Raw genomic sequence first — 24117 nt, forward strand, 5'->3', positions numbered from 1 at the left:
TAAACACACTCCAAGACAGTCACACACATTTAATATATTCCCTCCTACAGCCTTGTAAATGAGCCCTCAAAAGTTACTTGCCTTTTTTGTTTTACCATCCTGTTTATGGATGGAACAAAATTGCAAGCAGTTTACTTATATGTAAGTCTCACTTTATTCAATGGGATTATATCTGCACACACACTGAAACATGCAAGCATGCAAGCACGCACGCACAAGCATGTGCAGACAGAAACATACACGCGCACAAAAGCACACACACATGGGCACACAAAAACGCAGAGCGTGAAAAAGAACATACGACTATAAAACAGATGAGAAGGTGCAGGAAGAAACATTTCCCTGTGTCCCACTTTTAAAAGAACATTTGACTTTAAAAAAAAGCCAACTTAAAAAGGCCATTTAACATTTTTTTAAAGGCCATATTAAAAGTTTTCTAAAACTTCTGGCGTGAGGATAGGATGGTCCTCTTGTATTTAACCACTCACTTGGTAGCCATAGGCAACAAGGAATAGTATGCCAGTGAGAAGAATTTCTCCAGCATTAGGGCTTGCTACCTGACCCTCCTTGTTCCCTCTCCTTCCCTTCCCCTCTAGTATAAGCTCGTAGATATATAGATAGAAAACTTAATATGTGCGAAATGTTGTTTTCTTTAGGGAGAAATGGGGCCTTCAGGCTTGCCGGGCCCTCGAGGCCCTCAGGTATGTATTCCTTTTTTGGTCTGTTTCTGGAGTTGCTATGGGAACACAGCAGAGATGTCCCGATTCATTTTTGGCTTCCTGAGGCAGAAAACCCAAATAGTGCCCTGTCTCCAGGGAATAAAGGAAATATAAATAAACTAAATAATCGGTGCTTTGCTGTCCATTAATGCTACTTCCAAAATCTACTCCCTGAGACCTCAATCTGCCACTTAAGGCGTCTTTCTGTCCAGCCGTAGGGTCAGCCTTATGAAAAGTGCACTAGAACTTTCCGTTGCTATGGCTTAATAGTATACAATTTGTATTGCCCGGATCAACAAGTGATTTAAAACACACACACACAGGGGGCTTATTTTAGGGGGGGGGGTGAGATTGGCTCTGCCCACAAACTCACTTTTGTATGAGTCAAAGGACTCCAGTGTGAAAAGTGGGGCCGACTCCAGGTTTGAGGGGGCTCTGGGCATAGTGCCGTCTGGTGGCCCCCCTCTTACGTTGATGGGCCCCCTCAGCTATGCGTGGTAGCGGTGGGGGCAGCAGCAGTGTTGCAAGGGTGGCTGGGAGCTGCCATTTTTAAAATGGCTCACAGTGCCCCCCTAGCTCTCCTGGGCATTCTGGGAAACTTGCGTGGTGGCTCAACAACTTAACTTAAGTTAACTTAAGGAAACAAGTCACCATAAGGAAACTTAAGTGGTGTCTCACCAGGGCTTGTGGGTCCTTGGCAGCAGGCTGGTAGACCCTTGGCAGCTGCCCTGTGATGCCAAGTGCAGATGCCAGGCCCGGCAACAGAGGTTTTGCCTGAGGCCTAACCCTGTTTATGCACTTTGACAGCTGATTCCATACGTCTAAGCCAAGGCAAGGCAAATGGGAGTTGGGATCTGAGGTAATCAAACAGAAAGCTCAGCCAAGGATTTTGTTGCTGTTCATGCCGGCAAGGCAGAAGTTGGAGCCCTTTGCCTGTATCGCGACTTGTACAGATATCAGTTAATGAAACCTAAGCTGCAGAGGTGCATAATAAGGGGATCTGGTTCTGTTGGGTCTGGGGGGACATGCTGGGCCCTAGAATGACCCCCTTATGCTACCTGTTAGCTGCTCCTAACATTTTGCAAAAGGCAGGGTGTCTGGTTTCATTCACATTGTCACAACTGTGTAATGCCAGCTGAGCTCTCAGGCTGTGCATTTCTTTTTTTGAAGAAGTGAAAAATGAAACAAAGAGCCCCTTTTGTTTCATTTGTTTTAGTTTATACACCCATATAGGTATGTAAATGTATGAGTCCTGAATTTAAAAAAAATCTGTTCTTTCCTCATTTATTTCTTCTGAGAAATAATTCAAAGAGTCTGGAAGGGCCTGTACAGCTCACAGAAAGGTTCCCAGGAAGGAGAGCAGTTAGGCTATCTATTTGCCTTTTCAAATTGCCAATAGAATGGGAGGCTTTTGTCATGTCTGTCTGAACATTGGTGGCTGTGATCCTTTCGAAGTATAGTAGAATGTCTGAAAACATCATGCCAATAGGAGTTAAAATGCAGAAGGTATAAGCAGGAGAGGAGCAGCTGAGTCTCCCATTGAAAGCAATGGGATGTTTGATAGTTTATACAATGTGTGCACTTTAAAAAAAATTACCTGAGGGAGCAATCCTATGGCCACTAGACAGAGGCTAGATGGCCATAGGATATCTGGTTTTCCGGAAACTGACCTTGGATCCCGCACTCCAAGGTCGGTTCCTGGAGAACCGACCTCCCCTCACTGCCGTGTTGCCTCGGAGGCAGCGTGGAACAGCCCCATCCTCCGCGCATGCAAGAGGAGTGCAGAGCGGCCGAAAAGGAGCATGTCTGGGGGCATTCTGTGGTGGGGAGGGCGGAAATGCCTGTACAACACATCCAATGTGTCGTACAGCAGCCTCCTCCCCCGGCTCTGCCCTCCCGCACTTAGCCGAAATCAGCTGTCTAGCTGCAAATGCAGGGCAGGAGAAGCGCAGAGGGAATGATCCCCTCCATGCTTCTCCTGCCCTGCACTAGATAGGCGGTCACCTCCGAGTTCGGAGGCGGCCGCCTATCTGAATAGGATTGCGCCCTAAATTACCCTCTTTCTAGTCTGTCTGAAAGTGGGCACGTCTGATCCCTTGTGGGAATAGTAAAATGCCTGAGAGAAGAGTTATGCTGTTTGCATCGAAAACACCAAAATCACAGGCAAAAGAAGAGTGGTTGGGTTTCCTACTGAAATAGACAGGAAATGGAAACAAATGGGAATAATGAAAACAAATTAACTGCTTCCATGTCAGTTTTGAAAATGAACAAAAAGCAGGCAGATAACAAAATGAATGAAACTTTAAATAGCAAAACAAATGGAGTATCTAAACAAAGAAACAAAATGTATTGCACTTTCCTACTCTGCTCTCATATGGTGTTTTGGATTTCTCCCTGTCTTTAGGGCCCACAGGGCTTGGAAGGGAGGCACGGACTCACGGGTCTCAGGGGATTGCAGGTGAGTAGTTTGTGCCTTCTATGGAGATGCATGTCGGGGGTGCAATTAACCTGGATTTTCTGATGGGATTGGCCCCACTAATGCTAGCTGATGACTTTCAGACAAAATGGAAAAGGGCATTGAATGAGAAATTATGGAATCTGGGATCCTCTCCCAATGTTCTTTTAGCTCTTGGATATACCAAAGCTAAAGCTACTATCCATCTGAGAATTTGGGATATTGAATTGCAAAATCATCTAAGTCTGGCTGCATTATACCCTGACTTCAGGGACAATGGGAGGGCATTTGTGCCTGCAAGTTATTTGACCAATTTGACTATTCCCATTTTGGCTATTCCCAAATTTAGAAAAGCATTTACTTTAGCTAGGTTCAATGTTCTGCCATGTGCACCTTTGGAAGGAAGATCCAAGAAGGTTCTTCATCAAGAGCGTTTATGCCCTTGCAAGGAAGTGGAGACAGCTGGACATGTTTTATTTTATTGCTCCTTTTATCATGATCTTCGGTTCACTTTTATCGCCCCAATTTTACAGAAAATTCCCGGTAGATCTGTTGTATTTTATTTATCGTTTCTTTTGCCCAATCAGAATCCCCAGGTCACAGTGAAAGTGGCTAGTTTCTGTGCAGCTGCTATCGCTTGTTGGATGGTGATGATAACATAATATTCTTTTCACATTTTATCAAGTTTTTTTTTTACATTGGGATTTTCACGTTCTTGTTGCACTGTTTTGTAATTATTTGGTTTGGATTCCTTGTATACCGTATTTTTAGTAGTGCTTTGCCAAAAATGTCTCCCATATTTTTTTCAACCGTTCTCATTCAATTTGACAGAAGAGAAATCGCTTTCAAAAAGAAATTCGGTGGTGAAGAAATTCTCCTGGGTTGGGCTTGGATTTCTTGGGCTTCCCTTACTTAGGAGGTGGCCAAGGAGTGAGCACAACTGTCCTCTTTTTCACTGTACCATCATTTCTCTGGCCGCCTGTAGCCTCCTCAGCTTCCCACAGTTCAATTAAAGCCCCGTTTAAGGCACAATGAGGTAGTTCTTCCCATTGGGCTTTTGCAGATCAGCCTGGGAGGAAAGCTGAGATTAGGTAAGCTCGAAAACGCCACAAGGATACATTATAAAGCATCCTGAATGAGGCACAGCAATGGAAGCCTCTTTCATGGGGGCAGAAAACTTTCAGGAAATTGGAGGACAGATTTTGGCAGAGCACTAACTCCCCCTCATCCCTGGAGCTGGACACAGCACTGCCCCCACCTGCATTGTGGTGGATGCAAGCTGGGGGCCGGCCTGCCAAGACAGTTGATGCTGTCTCGGCAATAAAAACTCCAACACCCTTAGGAAAACAGAAAGAAGCTGTGCTACAAGCCCTGCCAATGGGGAGCCCCACCTGTGAGAAACGGTTGAGAATTTTTCCTCCCCCTGGAGAAATTGGGTGAAATTGCTTCTCAAATTTCTCTCCCCACAAGTACGCTGGAGAATTTCAGGAGGCCATTTGCGCACAGCTCTAATTTTTAGTACTTTATATTTTACGTGTGTTGGTCTACGGCCAAAATAGGCAGTCTGAATCTGAAGCATACAAACGTATTTTCTTTCTAGGGTCCCCTTGGAAGGGAAGGATTCCCTGGAGCCAAAGGAGCCCCAGTAAGTGCAATATCCTTTCCCCCTTACCTTTAAAATAAACTCTTCAGTTACATACATACATACATTTATTTATTTATTTATTTATTTATTTATTATTTTTATACTGCCCAATAACCGAAGCTTTCTGGGTGGTTCACAAAATGAAAGCCACAAAAATACAACAGAAAATACAATGTAAAATATAATAGATTAAAACTACAGAATAAAAATACAATCAGAGTGCGAAGGTAGGCCTGACTAGACCTCTTGAGTAGTTTGGTTCAAGCAATAGTTGAGGTGCTTGATGGGATTGAGAGAATGTATATGTGTCTGACCATGGGAAGGTAATTGTAACTTGCGCATTATAGGCAGGAAATTCCTTCTTTAAAGAGTAGCTTAGGAAAATAGAAGCAAGGGATGATGCAGCTGTGCTAATAAGTCTATTACTGAGTAAAAATTAGTTTTTGATAGGAATGTTGGAGAAATCCGCCACGGACTCCAGTGAGGCCAGATTCTTTGGAATCTGGCCTCCTGGAGTCCATGGCGGAACGGCCTCTCCCCGCACTACCACCCCCGAAATCCCTCCGGGACGGACCTACCTGGCGGTGGATGCGGCAGCGGCAGATACTGCGGCGGCGGCTCCAGCTTGTCTTCCAGCTGCTGCCAGGCTGCTGTGGCTGCAAATGGCGGCCATCGTAGCGGCCGCCATTTGCGTGCCTGCATTAGGCCATGATAAGCTACCTAAATACTTAGGTAGCCTATCATGGAAAAGAGCAGAAGCACAAATGGCGGCCGCTATGCCATTTGCGCCCCTGCTCTTTGCCGTGATAGGCTACGTAAGTATTTACATAGCCTATCACGGCAAAAGGCAGGCACGCAAATGGTGTAGCGGCCGCCATTTGCGTCCCTGCCTTTTGCTGTGATAGGCTATGTAAATACTTACATAGCCTATCACGACCTATTGCAAGGACGCATTTGTGGCCACAGCAGCCCGGCAGTGGCTGGAAGTCTGACTGTGGCCGGCCCCATCCAGTGGCTCCGGAGTGGAGCCGGCCAGGCAGGTTTCCGGGGGGGAGGACCGGATCACCTCCCCCACTGTCGAGGGTTCCGAGGGGAGGACCGGATTGCCTCCCCCCCCCCCACAGACCCCAGCAGAGCACGGTAAGTGGGGTTTCGTACTCCTCTAGTTTTTGAGCATACGTAGTATATTTTCTTTGCTCTCCAACTTTCAGCATGTATAAATATACCCCGTTTCTTTGTTTTGGGGGGACTCGGTTTCGACTGACTCTTCACAGCTGTGTCTGTGCTTTAATAACTTCCTCACTGTTCAGCCTAACCTGCCTTGGATACTTCCTAAACAAGAGTAAAACCTAGTGGCAGTGCAGATATTTAAAACGCAATAGCAGATTTAAGACAGCAGAGCTAAAAAAACCTGGAATGTTAAAATGCTAAAAATACCTGGGAAAAATAAAAAGGTCTTCCCCTGGCACCGGGAAGAGTGCAGCGTAGACACCAGGCGAACCTCTCTAGGGAGTTTGTTCCACAGCCAGGGTGCCACAGCAGAAAATGCCTTTTTCCTGGTAGCCACCCGCCTTACCTCTTTTGGAAGGGGCTCCTGAAGATGATCTTAGGGTCTGGGCAGCTACATATGGGAGGAGGCTATCCTTCAGATCACCTGGCCCCAAGCCAGTTATCTGGACTTTTTTTTTTTCATCCTAGCAAAAATCATCAGAGACAGGGAAAGACAAAGAAGAAGAAAAATCCAATCGATCATATAGTTCAGGCCCACTGTCCTAGGCCAGGGATGTGCAGGTTTTGTTAAATCCATTTTGTCTGTGTTTTGTGGATTGTCCAGGGTCTTTTGCTCCATCATCTGCTCAGTGATGGATTCTGACTTCTTCCACTCTTCAGAAACAGTACGCAAAAATGTGAGGCACAATTTATGGAACTTTCAGTGGCACGTAACATTTTTCATATTTTTCTTAGCTCAGCATACGAACAGTGAGCAGAGCGTGCACACACACACACGTACACACACACACGCACACAAATATTGCTACAGAGCAGAGGCTGAAGAGAGATCAGAGATGTATAAAATGTGGGGTTTCTTTTTTAATGGCATATATCTTTTCTTGTACCTTATTTATTTATTTGAAAATTTTGTGAGCCAACTTTCAGGGCAGAAGCCCTCCTAAGGCAGCTCACAGCAATAAAATACATAAACATGATTAAAATATTAAAAATGATAAAACATAAACACAATAAAAATAGCGATAATTTTTTAAATCACTATTTATCTTCCAACAATGTTTGTAATTCTGGGAAATAAAAAAATGGGTCCACAAGTCCAGGCAACTCAGAAAGAGCCGATCCTCTGTGAAATTTGTAGGTCAGATTCATAGAAATCCAAATTCATTTGAATCTGTTGCAAATTTCTGACATCCCTACCTGAGGCAGAATATCTTTTGCCTAAATAAGATATTCCTGAGAGATGCCTGTCTATTTTTTTTTTTTTTTAGGGTGCAATCCTATGGCCAGTAGTCAGCAGCTAGATGGCCATAGGATAGGCCGGTTCCCAGAGAACTAACCCACCCCCTCCCGTGCCACCTGGTAGGCAATGTGGATCAGCCCCATGCTCAGAAGAGCAGCGTGGAGTGGTGAAAACGGGGCTTTCCCGGGGGGCAGAGCGGGGAGATCGGAAATGCCGGCACATCGCATCCTATGTGTCATCCAGCCTCCTCTCCCCGCACTCTGAGGACCCAGGGCTAGACAGCTGAAATCAGTTGTCTAGCCATGAAAGCAGGGCAGGGGGGGGGGCAAGGAGGAGATCCACTCCTCACCACTCCTCCCACCCTGCACTGGATAGGCAGTCGCCCCTGGGGTCAGAGGTGACCATTGATCCAGATAGGATTGCTCCCTTAATTAATTGTTGCCAAGGAAGCTGACGTATTTATTTATTTGCTAAGTTCATATGCCACCTTTCACCCAAGGATTGCAAGGCGGTGGGTAAAACAAGTTGCTGTTTTAAAAGTCAGACGCAATGATGTTAACAATTTAAAACTAATTCAAATGCAAAACAAACCACAAAACAAGCACCAGCAAGAAAACAGAAGCAGCAACTTCCTATATATTAATAACAAAGTTAATTTTCAAAGTGTGGATCCTTATGTAGCCAAAATGGTACCACCTACACAGAAGAGGGAGGCATCAGCAGGCTTGGGGGAACCTGAAAGTTTGCAGAAATAATAATATTTTTCTAAAAAAACTTAGAAAGAGAATGTTCAGGGGAGGCAGCCAAAATAGCCCAGTCAGGTCTGAGCATGCTTATTGGGCACAGAATGCTCACTAGTGTTGTGAGGAAAACACAAACAGAAAACTGCAGGAGGGGGAGAATGGAGTGGAGTAAGAGCGCATGGGTGACTGGAATCCTGAACAGAAGCACTCCACGCTGCAACCTTTTGTCGCAGGTCCAGCTTGTTATTAATTCACATTTTTATCCTGCCCTTCCTCAAAGGAGCTCAGAGTGGCATATATGGTTTCCCAGCCACCCCTTTTATTCTCACAACAACCTTGTGAGACAGGCAAGGCTAAGAGACAGTGACTGGCCAATGGTCATCTAACAAGCTTTGTGGCCAAACGAGGATTTGAATCTGGAACTCCCCAGCCAAAGTCTAAATTCTAGCTGCTAAGCCACACTGGCTCTGTCATAACTAGAGATTGAAGTCATAGTGAAACCAAAGCATCTTACGGTGCAATACTATACAGGTCTGCTCAGAAGAAAGTTCAACTGAGTTCAATGGGATTTCTTCCTAGGAAAGTGTGTAGAGGATTGTAGCCTTAATCTGCTTGTGGAGTGCCGGGAAGTAAGGACCAAAATACACCGCCTGTACAGTGGGCATTCCACAACTCTAAGGCAGCAATTGAGAAGGCCCTGTTTCTTGTGAAGACTAATCTTGCCACCAAATATAATGGAACTTAAAGTGTGGTATCCTCAGCCAGTTTAAACTGTGGGGAGGTTTACACTGCCTGATCCCACAGCCTCTCTCAGTGGCTTGCTCCATGGCTGAACAGTGTGGATCCCAAGTTTGTGTCAAGCCACCTTTGAGTCAAGGTTCTTGTTGTGGTTCCTGCATAGCCCAGGATCCCAAGTTTGTGTCAAGCCACCTTTGATTCAAGGTTCTTGTTGTGGTTCCTGCATAGCCCAGGATCCCATGTTTGTGTCAAGCCACCTTTGATTCAAGGTTCTTGTTTTGGTTCCTGCATAGCCCAGGATCCCAAGTTTGTGTCAAGCCACCTTTGATCCAAGGTTCTTGTTTTGGTTCCTGCATAGCCCAGGATCCCAAGTTTGTGTCAAGCCACCTTTGAGTCAAGGTTCTTGTTGTGGTTCCTGCATAGCCCAGGATCCCAAGTTTGTGTCAAGCCACCTTTGATTCAAGGTTCTTGTTTTGGTTCCTGCATAGCCCAGGATCCCAAGTTTGTGTCAAGCCACCTTTGATCCAAGGTTCTTGTTTTGGTTCCTGCATAGCCCAGGATCCCAAGTTTGTGTCAAGCCACCTTTGAGTCAAGGTTCTTGTTGTGGTTCCTGCATAGCCCAGGATCCCAAGTTTGTGTCAAGCCACCTTTGATTCAAGGTTCTTGTTGTGGTTCCTGCATAGCCCAGGATCCCATGTTTGTGTCAAGCCACCTTTGAGTCAAGGTTCTTGTTGTGGTTCCTGCATAGCCCAGGATCCCAAGTTTGTGTCAAGCCACCTTTGATTCAAGGTTCTTGTTGTGGTTCCTGCATAGCCCAGGATCCCAAGTTTGTGTCAAGCCACCTTTGATTCAAGGTTCTTGTTGTGGTTCCTGCATAGCCCAGGATCCCATGTTTGTGTCAAGCCACCTTTGAGTCAAGGTTCTTGTTGTGGTTCCTGCATAGCCCAGGATCCCAAGTTTGTGTCAAGCCACCTTTGATTCAAGGTTCTTGTTGTGGTTCCTGCATAGCCCAGGATCCCAAGTTTGTGTCAAGCCACCTTTGATTCAAGGTTCTTGTTGTGGTTCCTGCATAGCCCAGGATCCCATGTTTGTGTCAAGCCACCTTTGAGTCAAGGTTCTTGTTGTGGTTCCTGCATAGCCCAGGATCCCAAGTTTGTGTCAAGCCACCTTTGATTCAAGGTTCTTGTTGTGGTTCCTGCATAGCCCAGGATCCCAAGTTTGTGTCAAGCCACCTTTGATTCAAGGTTCTTGTTTTGGTTCCTGCATAGCCCAGGATCCCAAGTTTGTGTCAAGCCACCTTTGATTCAAGGTTCTTGTTTTGGTTCCTGCATAGCCCAGGTGAGGCCCCAGTTGTGTCCCCTGTTTGTGTCATGAATTGATGAAGTTGCTAAAGCAAGGCAAAATGTGATGTTACAACAGGCTGGTTTGGCCTGTGCCTCCTAGTTGGCTTGATGTCTTGGGGCTCATTGATTTGGCAGATGGAACTGGTCTCAGACCACCCTCTCTTCCCCTCCCTTGCTCAACTACCCACTGCCTCTGACATAACACCTCCTTTGTCTTGTTACAGGGGGTAGGTGGGCCCCCTGGACTAAGAGGAACACCTGGACAAGAAGGCCTACGGGTATGTGTTGAAATCTGTATAGAAAGTAGGGATGTATGAGAAATTCATTTCAGTTCATTTTTTATCAGGATTTACCCAGTTTGTACTTTCTGGATCAAACATGGACTCATATGCAATCTGTAGTCCAAGTCCATATATTTCTGAGCTTGCAATGTGATTCACAGACACCCCCCCAATGCATTCAACCACATGCGCATGTTTGAAAAATGCTCATGAAATAGTGTACTTTTGAAAAATGTGCACAAACATGCTTTAAGAACATAAGAAGAGCCCTGCTGGATCAGACCAAGAGACCATTTTGCTCACACTGTGGCCAACCAGCTGCCCACGGGAAGCCCACAAGTAGGACATGAGTGCAACAGCACCCTCCTGCCCATGTTCCCCGGCAACTGCTGTACATCGACTTACTGGCTCTGATTGCTGGAGGTAGCATAGAGCCATCAGGACTAGTAGCCATTGATAGCCTTCCCCTCCAGGAATTTGTCCAACCACCTTTTAAAGCCATCCAGATGGGTGGCCATCACTACGTCTTGTGGTAATGAATTCCGTAGTTCAACTATGCACTGTGTGAAGTCCTTCCTTTCATCTGTCCCGAATCTCCCACCAATCAGCTTCATGGGGTGACTCCAGGTTCTAGTATTATGAGGGAGGGAGAAAAATGTCTCCCTAGCCACATTGTCCACACCATGCATAATTTTGTACACCTCTATCATGTTTCCCCTTACCTTCCTTTTTTCCAAGCTAAACAATCCCAGCTGTTGTAATTTTCCCTTATAGGGGAGTTGCTCCAGCCCCTTGATCATTTTAGGGTGCAATCCTATGTATGTTTAGACAGAAAAAAGTCATGCTGGCTGGGGAATGCTGGAAATTGTAGGACTTTTTTCGGTCTAAACATGCAGATTGCGCCCTCAGTTACCCTTTTCTGCTTTAATCAATGAGAGACGAATGCATACATTTCGAAGGTGCGCACCATTGATGTGTACATTTAGAAAAATACTCATGAAAATACCCACAGGTTTGCACGTCGCTCTACACAACCTATAAAGGACCCAATCGTGGGTTGTATGCTAAAGCAAAAGAGTCAGTCACACTGCAGGCAGCACACCCATGTGTCCCAAACAACCCACCAGTTTTTGAACCAGTGGGTTATTCTTACATGAGAACAGCCCCATGTATGTGTGGAGGGGCTCCTTCACATGGAGCTTTTATCCTGCTATTGAGATGGCTCAGTCACGGAAGTTTGCGGGCCCTTTAGATGACGCAGTGAACCTCCAGGGCATCTCCTGCACTAAATGCCCTTTGTTCCATTTTTAAATAGATTGCAGATAATGAGCTATCGAATTACCCCCTAATGTTCCACTTGATTTCTCTCCATGAAAAGAGGAAAAGTGGCAAGAAGAGGAGCGAGATCAATGAAAGATAATGGAAGACTCAGATATGGGGAGAAGGAGAGGGAAAGGGGATGGGGGAAAGGAAGCACGTGTAAAGGGAGTCGTTGTGATCCTGCATTTAAAACGGAAGCAGAAAGCCCCATTTTAAATGCAGGATTTTAGGCTGGTGTAGAGATGCTCTATGTGTGATAAATGTAGAGCTTTTCCTTTTGGGGTTACTCCCTCCTCCTCTCTTGGGTCTGTGAGTGTTTTCGCTGAGGTCATGTTCCTGGAGAATGTTCAGGGAGGCCTCCATTTCTCCAGCATTTCTGCCTGTGCTTCTGCTTCTTCTCTTGCCTGTTTGCTGATCAAAGCCTGAATATGTCAGGTGCTCGAAACTGAGAAATGAGGCCACTTGCATAAATAGCAGCCTGCACGTGCAAACAATTTACTCAGCCTCCTGGACATCTCACCTCCTCCTTCTCCATTTCCTCCCCACACTTCCCCACAAAAGAGGGGACAGGGATGTTTGGCCTGTTTTAGTTCATGCTGAATTGAAGTGCTGGGCCAAAATGAGCCCCAGTTTCACTGCCCCAGGCAGCAAAGTTGGAGGGGGTTATTGCAGCTTTTTCGGGGTATGGGGTGAACTTTTTATGGGGTGGCAGGGCAGTCCTCTAGGCGCCTGGCATCCATTATTCCCCCCCACACACACACACACACACACACACACACACCCCACCACCAGATAACCCTTGGGATTGATGGTACATCATCATCATGTAGCATTCCCTGGAGTCTGGGAATGGTAGCCACCAGCCACAGAGAAGAGCTTCACCTCTGCAAAATAGGCAGCAATGAAAAAAAAGGTGAGAGTGCCGGAGTGCCAAAGGCTGAGCTGAAAGCTCTTGGAGAACTTGTCTCGTGACTGTCGAGCATTTAACTGTGCCACTGTGCCACTTAAGAAACAGTAGGCCTCTAGCGGGGACAGGTAATCAGGGAGAGGAGGGTGAGATTCTGTATATTTGGGGGATCTTTTACTAATGCATTTTGTCTCTATTCAAGGGCATGACTGGGATTCCAGGCCCACAAGGACTTCCTGGGGAGCAAGTAAGTCCAGCAATGCTCAACTGGGGTGCATAACCTTTGTGCCCGGAGGGCCACATCTAGTGTCAGCTGGGCGCCATGGGCCACACATCTGCACACATACATGTACATGCACTAAGGGCACAGTCCTATGGGGATGGCTGTAAGTAGGGATGGCAGAGAATTCCGCCACGGATCTCGGGGAGGCCGAATGCCAGTGCATTCAGCCCCCCGAAATTTGTGGCGGAACAGCCTGCCCCCCGCCCCCCTCTGCGGATCCCCCTGGGACGAGACTTACCTTGGGTGGATGTTCCGGGTGGCAGCAGCTCCGGCGGCGGCTTTGGCAGCAGCAGCGGCGGCGGCTGGTCTTCTGACTGGCTGCTACCGCCGCCACCATTTGCAGGTTTTTGGGGGTTTTTTTACACCCACGTGATAGGCTACGTACGTTTTTACGTAGCCTAAAACGTCCAGGTAAAAAAAAAAAAAAAACTTACGTAGCCTAAAACGACTAGGTAAAAAAAAACAAAATAATGTATGCAAATGGCGGTGGCTACGGCCGCCACCATTTGCGTTCCTTATTTTGGGCCGTCTTAGTCTACGTAAATAATTACGTAGACTAAGACGGTGAAAATAAGGGGAATGCAAATAGCATCCACTACGCTATTTGTGTTCCCCTTATTTTTGCCGTCTTAGTCTACGTAAATATTTACGTAGATTAAGACGTCAAAAATAAGGAACGTAAATGGCAGCGGCCATAGCCGCCACCATTTGCGTATGTGGTTGTTGGTTTTTTTCCCCAGAGCCCTCCACAGCTGGAAATCCGGCTGCAGACGGCTCTGGCCTGGCTGGGCCTGGCCGGCTGCTCCGCAGAGCCGCCGTGGAGCACAGCCGGCCAAGGAGGATTCCGGGGTGGGGGAGGGAGGGAGCGCCTCCCCCCCATCCAGGATTCCGGGGGAGGGACGGAATGCCTCCCCCCCCACCATCAGCATAATCCGCGAACAGGTAAGTGATTTTCGTACATCCCTAGCTGTAAGCCTCCGAATGTGGAGGCTTACGACCATCCCGTGGAGAGTGGGAGGAGCAGTGGAGGCATTTGTGCTAGGCAGGTGTTTTCAGCCATCTTGCAAAGGCATCAGGGAGAGGGAGGGATGGAGGCTGAGGAAGACTGGGGATAGCGCATATCTCTGCTTCCCCAGTCCCCTCCCCTCCCACACAAATACCCCCTTTTTGTCCTCTCCACTTGTATGAGCTCAGAGAGGCAGCTGGCGCAGTTCTCTCCACATCCACTGTGGGGGGAGGGGGGAGCTCAGAGCCCTGGGTCCAAGGTTGGAGTGCTGACTCCAGCCTCGGATCCAGGAATCCGAACTATTCTGTGGCCCCACCGGGAATCCGAACTATTCTGTGGCCCCACCGGGAATCCGAACTATTCTGTGGCCCCACCGGGAATCCGAACTATTCTGTGGCCCCACCGGGAATCCAAACTATTCTGTGGCCCCACAGACTCTGTCTAGGGGCCACAAGATTGCTCTCCAAGTAAACTGTAGAAGGAAAAACCTAAACCCTGAAAGAGGGTGAACAGGAGGAAAAGATCTCTGTCACTACAAGGCGCTCAGGATCACCTCCTGAGCAGATTATTGGTGCTGCGTCAGGGTTGAGGGCTGAAGCTAGAATAAGCTTAGAAGGTGGTCTGCACACAAAATATTTGAGAAGTTCTGGCTTAACACACACACACACACTCACCACCCAGTTTTTTTTTTTTTTTCTTAAAGCCTTGCTAAGGAAAGTTTGTAAAGGAAGGTTTGTTTTTAAGAGAACAGAATTCAGAAGCTGATTACTGATTCCAACTATGTTCAGATAATTCCACCTTCTTGAGTTCTTCATTGTCTCTTCTTAATGTCTTGCTGTTTTCCAGGGGGCAAAAGGCCCAGAGGGAGCAAAAGGGGATGCGGGAACCAAAGGCGACCAGGTACGGTAACATGCTGTGGCAAGGAATGCATAGTGGTTAGCCCAGTGTTTGGTTTAATTTTTGACATCTAACTCAAGTGGCACAGAGTTCTAGAGGCAGAGCTACTGCGTTTAGTTCCTCCCTAGTCATGATGAAGTAAAGTTCCATTGATTTCAAGGGGTCTGGCTCTAAGCATGACTAAATCTGGATCTAACCCAATGTATGATCCATGGTGGTGGCAAATGGGGTGGGGGGTATCTTTAGTTACTTCAAAATGTGATAATTTAGCTCTGCCAAATTTGGGGGACCTCCTGGTCATTCTACTGAGCAGGGCCGTGGAGTATACACCCCCAAATCATGACCTGTTGGCATTGCTGCACCAAGGTTTACCATAGCTCGTTCCTGGAACTTTTCCTTAGTGTTGGGGTTCAGCCCTGGGACAGGTTGAATCATAGAAAGAGAGCACGCTGGGCCTGTGCAAAGTTCCTATTCCCCACCACTGAGTAAACCCAGCTCACACTTTCACATCTAGGGTTAGAGATGGGCTTTCCAGTTTAGAGGGCATGGTTTCTTATGGGACCCCATGCAGCTATGTTTTCTTAAAAAATAACCTTAGGGTTGTTCTGCTACATCCTCTGTGACATGTCGTCTTTTTCAGGGCACCCTCGGCCTCCAAGGAGCCAGAGGACTACCAGGGGTTCGAGGTGCACCTGGTTTTCAAGGGTTCCCTGGGCCCAAAGGGCTGGCTGGACTTCAAGGATCCGAAGTAAGGAGGATTTTTATTCTCTCAGCCAAAGCTGTTTTAAGAAATTCTGGAGGTGGGTGGGGAGATGTATTTGTCAGTTTGCAGCAAACCAGCAGAGTATTGTGGCATTTTGGAGTCTATGGGCTTCTTCACATGGATCTTTTATCCTGCTATTGAGATTGCTCACTCACGGACATTTGTGGGTCCTTTACATGACGTCATCAACTTCAAGGGCATCTCCCACACTAAATGACCTTTTATTCCATTTTTTAAAAGATCGGAGATAATGAGCTCTCAAATTACCCCACTTGAGTTCCCTCTGTGAAAAAGGAAAAGGTGCAATAAGAGGAGCTAGACTACAGCACCATCTAGTGGCTATATAATGAAATACATGGAAGGCTCAGATAAGGAGGGAAAGGAGTGGGGAAGGAAGTGCATGTAAAGGGATCCTGTATTTTAAATAGAAGCAGAAAGCTCCATTTTAAATGCAGGATTTTAGGCTGATGCTCGAAGAGATGTATTGTGACTAGGGGTGGATGAAAGTCACTTACCTGTCCTCGAAGGACGTTCACGGTGGGGGGGAGGCGCTTCGCTGATCCCCCCGCGAAGTTCAGGCCGGGGGGGAGGCTTCCCGCCTCGCCCCGGCCGAAATTCAGGCCGGGGAGGAGGCTTCCTGCCTCGCCCGGCCGCGAACGCGAAAGTTAAAAAAAACAACAAAAAACGCCCCCTGATAGGCTATGTGACGATTCACGTAGCCTATCACGGCTAGATCTGCAAAGTCAGCCGTGATAGGCTATGTGAATCGTCACGTAGCCAATCACGGGTGACTTTAAAAAAAAAAAAAAAGCGCGTACGCTAATGGTGGCCCCCACAGGGAGCCGCCATTCGCGTTCTTTATTTAGTCACTGTAGTCTACGTAAATGTTTACGTAGACTACGGCAACCAAATAAGGAATGGGAATGGCGGCTCCCTATGGGGGCCGCCATTATCCGTACACCCTTTTTTTTTTTTTTAAGTCACCCGTGATAGGCTACGTGACGATTCACGTAGCCTATCACGGCTGACTTTGCAGATCTAGCTGTGATAGGCTACGTGAATCATCACGTAGCCTATCAGGGGGCGTTTGTTTGTTTTTTTCCTTTCATTGCAATGGCGGCGGCGGCGGCCGGTCAAAAGATCGGCTGCCGCTCCCGCCTCGCTCGAACACCCGCTGAACCGCCAGCCGGACCAGCCACCGGGAGGGACATTCGGTGAAGGTAAGTCCCGTCCCGGGGGGGGGGTGCGGGGGGTGGGGGGGTTCGGAGGATTTCTCCCCGAAACTTGTTCGGGGGGCCGAACACGTTGGCGCTCGGCCCCCCGAAGTTTCGGGGAGAAATTCTCCGCCAACCCTAATTGTGACAGAATATTGTTTGGACTCCACTTTGTCAGAGTATCTGGAACATAGTTTGGGAGCATTGACTGAATCTCTAGTTCAAACAAACAAACAAAGGTCTTATGTATTTGTTTTCTAGTAGTGCTCTGTATTCCTCCACTAGTTGACAGGCTCAAGTAAAATCCAAAGTTCACGCATTAGTTCTTGGTGTGTTTTGTCCTTAGCTTTCTGTGTTGCTCTTTTTTTTCCCACAGAGACTAAGTATGGGATAAGGGGTCCCCCTGTTGGTAACTTCCTGGGGATTCAACAAATGAAGGGGCCTTCCAGATGGAGGACTCCTAGCATAAACACTGAGAAGGCATCGTGCCACTGTTCTGTCTTTTCTTCTTTAACAGATTTTTCTGGCAAGGAAAACGACAGAAGTAGTGGTGGGAAAATACAGGCAGGCTAGAAAATGAAGACAACGTCATCTGGGCCCCATAAAATTCCATGAATGGGATAGTGTGATTGCACAATAAAATCATCATTTGGAAGCTCTCAAAGATAGAACACACACACACACACACACACACACACACACACCTACTTCTTGCTGCTTCTGTACTTCTGAGCTAAGACTTTTGGTTCACAGTTAGCAAAACTGTATTCACAGATTCATAACCACAAGAACAAGAGAAAGAAAATGCACCCCCCTAATAAGAGTTCACAATGCCAGCCAGCTTTGCCCTTCCGTAGCAGGTCTTTTCTTTCCTCCCATCCCCCATTTTCCATTTTTCTCTTCCTACATTCAGTCAACCTATGGCCCGACTGGAGTCCACCAGGAGAAGAGCCTTCAGTGTGGTGACCCCCTTTCTTTGGAACTCCCTGCCCCTGGAGGTCAGGCAGGTGCCAACACTGTGTTGATTTAAGCACCTCCTGAAAACAGCTCTTTTCCAGGAGGCCCTCCTGAACTAACCAGTCACAGTTTTTATTGGCACTCTGTTTTTAAAAGAACAATTTTAATAATGGTGTTTTTATTCTTTTTTTTAATTATTACATATATTTGTTTTTACCCTTTTTGTTCACCATTCCGGACTTTGGTAGATATGGAGCGGTATATAAATGCTGTAAATAAATAAAGTAAATAATAAACTTTCCATGCCTACTGAGCATGCTCAGTCCTCATTGGGCACTTCTTTTTTTTAGTAGGATTTCCCCCTTAGGTTTTTCGGGGTAGATGTTTGTACTCTGGCAAACTTCAAGGTTCAGTTGCCCTGTTTGAGGTCCAGTCTTGTTGGCACTCAACTCCTGAGTTTGCTATTAGTGGGAACGATAATATTCATACTCTGTTTCTGTACTAACACCACTGGAGTTAGACTACATCCCACTCAGTCCAAGTATGATGTTTCAAAATGGTTTGTGTTGAACGCATTGACTGAATCTCTTTGCCATTCCAGGGAGAGGAGGGGCAAATGGGTCCCCTTGGTCAAAATGGCACAGAAGGGCTCAAGGTTAGTCTAAGCCTTATTTGTTTTCTTCCTTTCCATTTAATAAAGATAATGAAGTCTTACATAGCATGTTCCTGAGAGTGCCTGTTAGATATAGACCTCTGGCCAAGGACTCAAGTGTGTATTTGAGCAGATTAGCCTCTCAACCTCAGTTTTGCCTTGGCAAACGGAGAATAGCAATGATCTACCTCGCAGGTTTGTCAAGAGAGAAGATTCTTGCAAGGCTGACTCAGCCTTTATCAAGAGACTACTTGGAAAGCCGTATTAGGTCTATGTAAAAGTTATGTTTTTCTGACATTCTTGGGCCAAACGAGACATGAAGGCAACTAAAAGGCATTTTTAAGGTAAATTGCAAAAGGGGGGGGGGTAATCTGGATCAGGAACCTGGCATGGGGGAAGGGAGGGGGGCTTTAATTATTTACCCCCTTCTGTGGCCCTGATCTGGATCAGGCCTGCCATGTCTGCAATTTACTTTTAGAAAGACATTCACACAATTTCTAATTGCAGGTGCGGTGACTCGTTAGGACAGGGGCCCATGAGCCAAATTCAGTCCACCTGAAATCCCAAATCTGGCCTTCTAGCATTCCCCAGAGGGCCATGATCCCTTCCACAGGGCCCGAACAGCTGATCATTTGGAGGTTTCCCAGGTTTTGCCATTTCCCCCCGTTCTAAAGCTTGAAATTTCTTAGTTACTGGCAGTCAGAACTTTAGACTAAAATATGCTGATCTTTTCATGTGGCCTTTTTTGCCTTCAGCTTCACCCACCGCTGGATTGTGGCCCCCGAGAACATCTCCAAAACTGAATTTGTCCCTTGAGTTGACACCCCCGCAATAGCGTGTATGAAAGCTACCCCATGGCAGCTGCCCTCTCTACCCATGTTGTTACAGGCTGGGGATTATACTGAGAAATAAGGTCCCTGCATCCCCCAGTGAGCATGGCTGGCTGGAGATGCTGGGAATTGTAGTCCAACACATCTGGAGGGCACCTGGGGGGGATCTTCACAACAACGGAATGAGAAGCACATTGGAGTATTATCTGGATTTTCATGGAATCGGCTTTGGTCCATCAGGGACACATGGAGTAAGAAAAGCCAAGCATACTATACCTTAAAAATCCACTTTTCACAGGTCACACAATGCTTGAAAGCAACAGACGTCCAGGCTGGGTGGGGGGAGTAGAACTGAACATCATCAACCCAGCAGGTGCTGCTCAACCAATGAGAGAGGCTTGTTTCCTGCCTCTGTCCAGGCTCCCCGCCCCCCAGCTACCACATTATTATTGCTGACAGCAACTGAAGGTTCCCCATGACAGCACCCTACCATTGCAATTTTGCCCCATTCCAGACAACAGTCAGAGAATTAGAGGTCCCATCCCTTTCTCCTTTTCTGGCCACTTCTCCCTGTTTGCAATAGCAGGCTTCTCTGCTATAGAGATTGCTGTAAGGAAATGAGCATTGCATGAAATGATTGGATTTTTCTCTCTGAACTGCAGGGCAGTCGGGGCCTGGATGGCACCAAAGGAAGATCAGGGCCACGAGGAAGCAGGGTAACTCATAACTCCTTAGGTTTCACGACTTCTTTATTGAACATAGGGTTGGAATAGATGACCTCTAGCTCTAACTAAATGACCCTAAACCTAACCTTTCCAACTCTTAATGCTATGTTTCAGATCCCAAGGAGGTTTCAGTGGCAAAGATCTAAAGCAACTTTAAATTTTTGTTGCTAATGTGTTTTGTTTATATTTTAAATCAGGGGTGGGCAACCTGTAGCACTCAGCCTAATTTCAAAAGCCCTCTTCAAGTGATCAGGTCAGACCTCTGGCAAGAGTGATCTGTACTTTTTCTGCCACCTACTGGATGGAGCGGGTAGGGAGAGAGAACTGTGTACAGTTCTGGTTGCCCCATCTCAAAAATGTTCTTCTCAAGTTGGAGAAGGTGCAGAAAAGGGCAACCAAAACGATAATGGGGGGTTCCAGCAACATCCCTACAAAGAAAGGCAAAAACCATCAGGGCCTTTTCAATTTAGAGAAAAAAGACACCTGGACATGACATACCTTTTTAAAAAACAAAAATAAGCATGGTGCCGATAAAGTGAATAAAGAGGATTTTTTCTCCCTCTCCCTCAAGAACTTTGAAGGTCATCCAGCAAAATTAATTGGCAGGAGGTTCACGACAGGCAAAAGAAAATCCTTCTTTATACACAATGCATTTATGGGATTTTCTGCCGCAAGACGTGGGGGGTGGGGGTGGCCAACAGCTTAGTTGGCTTTAAAAGGGGATTGGATACATTCATGCAGAAAAAGCCTATCAATGCCTGGTAGCTGTGATGGCTCTATGCTACCTCCAGAATCAGAGGTAGCATTTCTCTTGAATGCAAGCTGCCAGGGAACAACAGCAGGAGAGGGCTATTGCACTCATGTCCTGCTTGTGGGTTGCCCAGAAGCATCTGGTTGGCCACTGTGGGAAACTGGATGCTGAACTAGATAGATCTTTGGTGTGGTCCAGCAAGACCCTTACGTTGCCACAGTCAGGGCCACCCCGGGGTATTTTGCTGCCTGAGTCAAAGGACAAGAAAGTGCCTCATCCCAGCTGGACTGGCAGTTGAAACTGACTTCAAGGCTTGTTGAAGTGTCCCTGATAGTGTCCCCAGAGCAGGCTGTGTAGCTATGTCTTCCAACTGAGATGAACAGGCAGAGAGCTATTGAAGAGCAGCCATGGGGCTGCCACTGCTGCACCACAGCATCTCCTGCCTGATGCGGTCACCTCTCTCTGCCTAATGGTAGAGCCGGGCCCGGCTACAGTTGTGTTCCAAGCACCCAGAGCTGCACTGTAACCCACCTTCCTCCGACTCATGGGAACTTGGGAACTTGTGGCCCTCCAGTTATGTTAGACCCAACTCCAATCAGCCCCAGCTAGTATGGCTAATAGTCAGAGGTAATGGGAGCTGTAGTCCAGCAACAAGTGGAGTGGAGAGCCTTGGGTTCCCTGCCCTTGCTTTAGAATCTGCAAACCTTCCTTTGGCATACACACAACCCAGCCGTCATACAGATGGGCATTTGGTAGTTAATCGTCACAATCGTATGGAAGAAAGAAAAACTTGGATAATAATCCCAACGTGAACATCGCCATTCTGGTTGATGCCCTGTGTCTGCACTTTTGCACAGCAGTGACGCACATCTTTGGCCCAAGAGCATGGAAGGTTGGAAGCTTCCTGAGCGTGGGCATTGATTAATGAGAGAAAAGACTTCGAGTAACTGTTGGTTTCTCTCCAGGGCCGGATGGGCCAGCGAGGGCTTGTTGGAATGCCAGGACTCCCAGTAAGTAATAGGATCCCCACTGTGACCAGCCTCAATTATGCCAATATTGCTGTAGGGAAAGGATAGGCAACCTGGTGCCCTCCAGAGATTTTGGAGTACAGCTCTCATAATCCCTGACCTTGGACATGCTGGCAGAAGCTTCTGGGAGTCACAGTCCAAAACATCTGGAGGCTACCATGTTACTTACTGCTGCTCTAGAGAAAAGGGTTTGCTTCCAGACAAAGCTGTGATTGTGATATCACAGTGCCTCATTCACAAAGTTTGATGGGATTTCGATGACAACATCTTCTGTATTTAGCCCTCCTGTGTTTCTCCACCACTTCTTTCAACCTTTTTTCTTGAAGAAAAAGACGGGATAGCTGCACAGCGCCTTTTGGTCGGTAGTGGTAGAAGCCCTTCTTCCGGAAGCACCCTCATTGTCTTACGTTCACCACACGACCTGGAATGCACCGCTGTGCCCTTTATAATAATTTATAATAATTTGGCAATTGTTTATTTGTAAAAAAGAAAGGTTCTGGGGCTTGAGCCTGAGAAGAAACCATGCCTCGTAGTCTGAAAGGTCTTCAGACTAAACCCGGATGTGGGTGGGCGCTGGCTCTATGGTTAAGAGAGCATGTTCCAAAACATGGTTTGCTTTTCAACTGCGTGTTCCAGACATCAGTGTTGGCTCTGGAAACCGTTCAGGAGCTGGTACAGGTCAGAGCTTGAATTATGGGAGAAAAAGTGTGAGTGTGTATGTGGGGGACTTAATGACATCCATAAGCCCTACCTCCTGACTCATCCACTTTTAGCCAAATCATGCCTCCCATCGCCTTCCAAAAACAGTAGCGAAGGGCACAATCCAGCGTTGATAGACACCAGCCTCCAAAGTCGGGGGCTGCCGAGTAACCTAAAGCAGCGCCTTGTGCTTCTCGCCTCTGTGCTTGGGCTGGGCGATTTCGCCTGTCTAGCCACGGCGCTTCAGAGCAGGAGGAAAGTGGGCTGGGGCGAGCATAGGAAGCTGCATAATGGAGCTTCCCTGGTCTTCTCCCCCTCCATCTCCGGAACTGCCCTCTTTTCCCCATTTCCGCACGGAGGTTTCCAAACATGGAAAGGTAGCTGGCACAGTTCTCTCTCTGTGCCGGCTATGAAGGGGCAGGGTAGGGAGTGCGGTTTACGGGCTCCGAGGTTGGGTCCATGTCTCCAGATCTCGGATCCAGCTCTGGAGCCCTGTCTCCAACCTCAGAGCCAATAAGCTGAACAATCCTATGCCCCCCCCCCGCAGATACTGTCTAGGGGCCATAGGATTGCTCTCTAAGAAGCCCATCGTGATAGGTAAGGGGGCTTTCCCTCCAGTAATTAGGGCATGGCTGAACTCTGCAATTTGGAATTTGTTGCAAACATTCTGCAAAGTTCTGCTACCAGATCCACCCTCCACCCCCGCCTCCCTGCTTGATTCTTGGAAGTTAAATTCAGTTAAAGCTGAATACTTGGGAAATGCACTGTGAATCTGCACCAACTGTGTCTCCCTTGGGAGGACATCCCGAAGTCAGGACGCCACCACAGAGAAGGGCATCTCTTTCGTATGTGCATAGCATATGGAAAAGGACCTCCTCTAAAGGACCTCCTCCTCCGTTCATGGCTGGGGGTTGGGGGAACGTGTGGCCCTCCAGATGGTGCTGGACTGCAACTCCCATCCACCCTAGCCAGCATAGCCAATAGTGAGGGCTGATGGGAGTTTTAGTGCAACCACATCTGGAGAGCCACACATACCACATCCCTGATTTAAAGATGATCACCAGCACCCTGAATTATTATTATTATTATTATTATTATTATTATTATTATTATTGTGCTTCTCTCTCTTCTTCTCCCCACTCCCACTCCCCAAACATCCCTCCAATTTCCTTGCAGGGCTTACGAGGCACTCCTGGAATCGAGGGCCCAGAAGGAAAGCCTGGTACACAGGTTCCCATTCTATACTACCTACTTCACTCTCCTTTTGGCTTGCACTGCCCAGCCCTTGCCATGCTGGGCAGAATGCTTGGGGTTTGTGGTCCTGAGCTGCTGCATGTTGCACCATCAGCTTGTAGGACCTGCGTTCTGAGCAGCTGAGGGTGTGGCAAAGGCAGTTTGTAATCTGGGAGACATATTCTGTAATCTGGGTGGCATATTCTGCTGTTCAGTCCAGAGTGGAAGGCTTTATATGGATCAGGGAGAATCACCTGATCCACTATGGCCAATGGGGTAAGGAGATTCCCTTGCCTGGTTCTCCTGATCCTTAATGTCATTTTGAATTGTCCTGCAGGGTGTTGCTGGTGCTGTGGGGAGCCCTGGCCAGAATGGTCTGTCTGTGAGTAGAATGGCTTGCTTGTGTGTTCCTGTGTGTGCATGTCCAAATGTTAAAATCTTAATTTTCCCAGCATGAT

General features: G+C 47.2%; 1 protein-coding gene across 1 annotated transcript in view; it reads left to right on the plus strand.

Moving 5' to 3' along the window:
• COL27A1 (collagen type XXVII alpha 1 chain) overlaps window positions 1-24117 on the plus strand; it is a 146261-nt gene that overhangs the window by 72576 nt on the left and 49568 nt on the right. The window contains exons 22-33 of the mRNA XM_084820772.1: window positions 657-701; window positions 3124-3177; window positions 4775-4819; window positions 10338-10391; window positions 12824-12868; window positions 14757-14810; window positions 15448-15555; window positions 18343-18396; window positions 19886-19939; window positions 21665-21709; window positions 23603-23656; window positions 23997-24041. Coding sequence (XP_084676898.1) covers window positions 657-701; window positions 3124-3177; window positions 4775-4819; window positions 10338-10391; window positions 12824-12868; window positions 14757-14810; window positions 15448-15555; window positions 18343-18396; window positions 19886-19939; window positions 21665-21709; window positions 23603-23656; window positions 23997-24041 — 657 coding nt within the window. The remainder of the gene's footprint in view (window positions 1-656; window positions 702-3123; window positions 3178-4774; window positions 4820-10337; window positions 10392-12823; window positions 12869-14756; window positions 14811-15447; window positions 15556-18342; window positions 18397-19885; window positions 19940-21664; window positions 21710-23602; window positions 23657-23996; window positions 24042-24117) is intronic.

This window comes from Heloderma suspectum, chromosome 14 (assembly GCF_057233095.1).
Source record: "Heloderma suspectum isolate Gila_16-S chromosome 14, 16-S_ref, whole genome shotgun sequence".
NCBI classification, from domain to species: Eukaryota; Metazoa; Chordata; class Lepidosauria; order Squamata; family Helodermatidae; genus Heloderma; species Heloderma suspectum.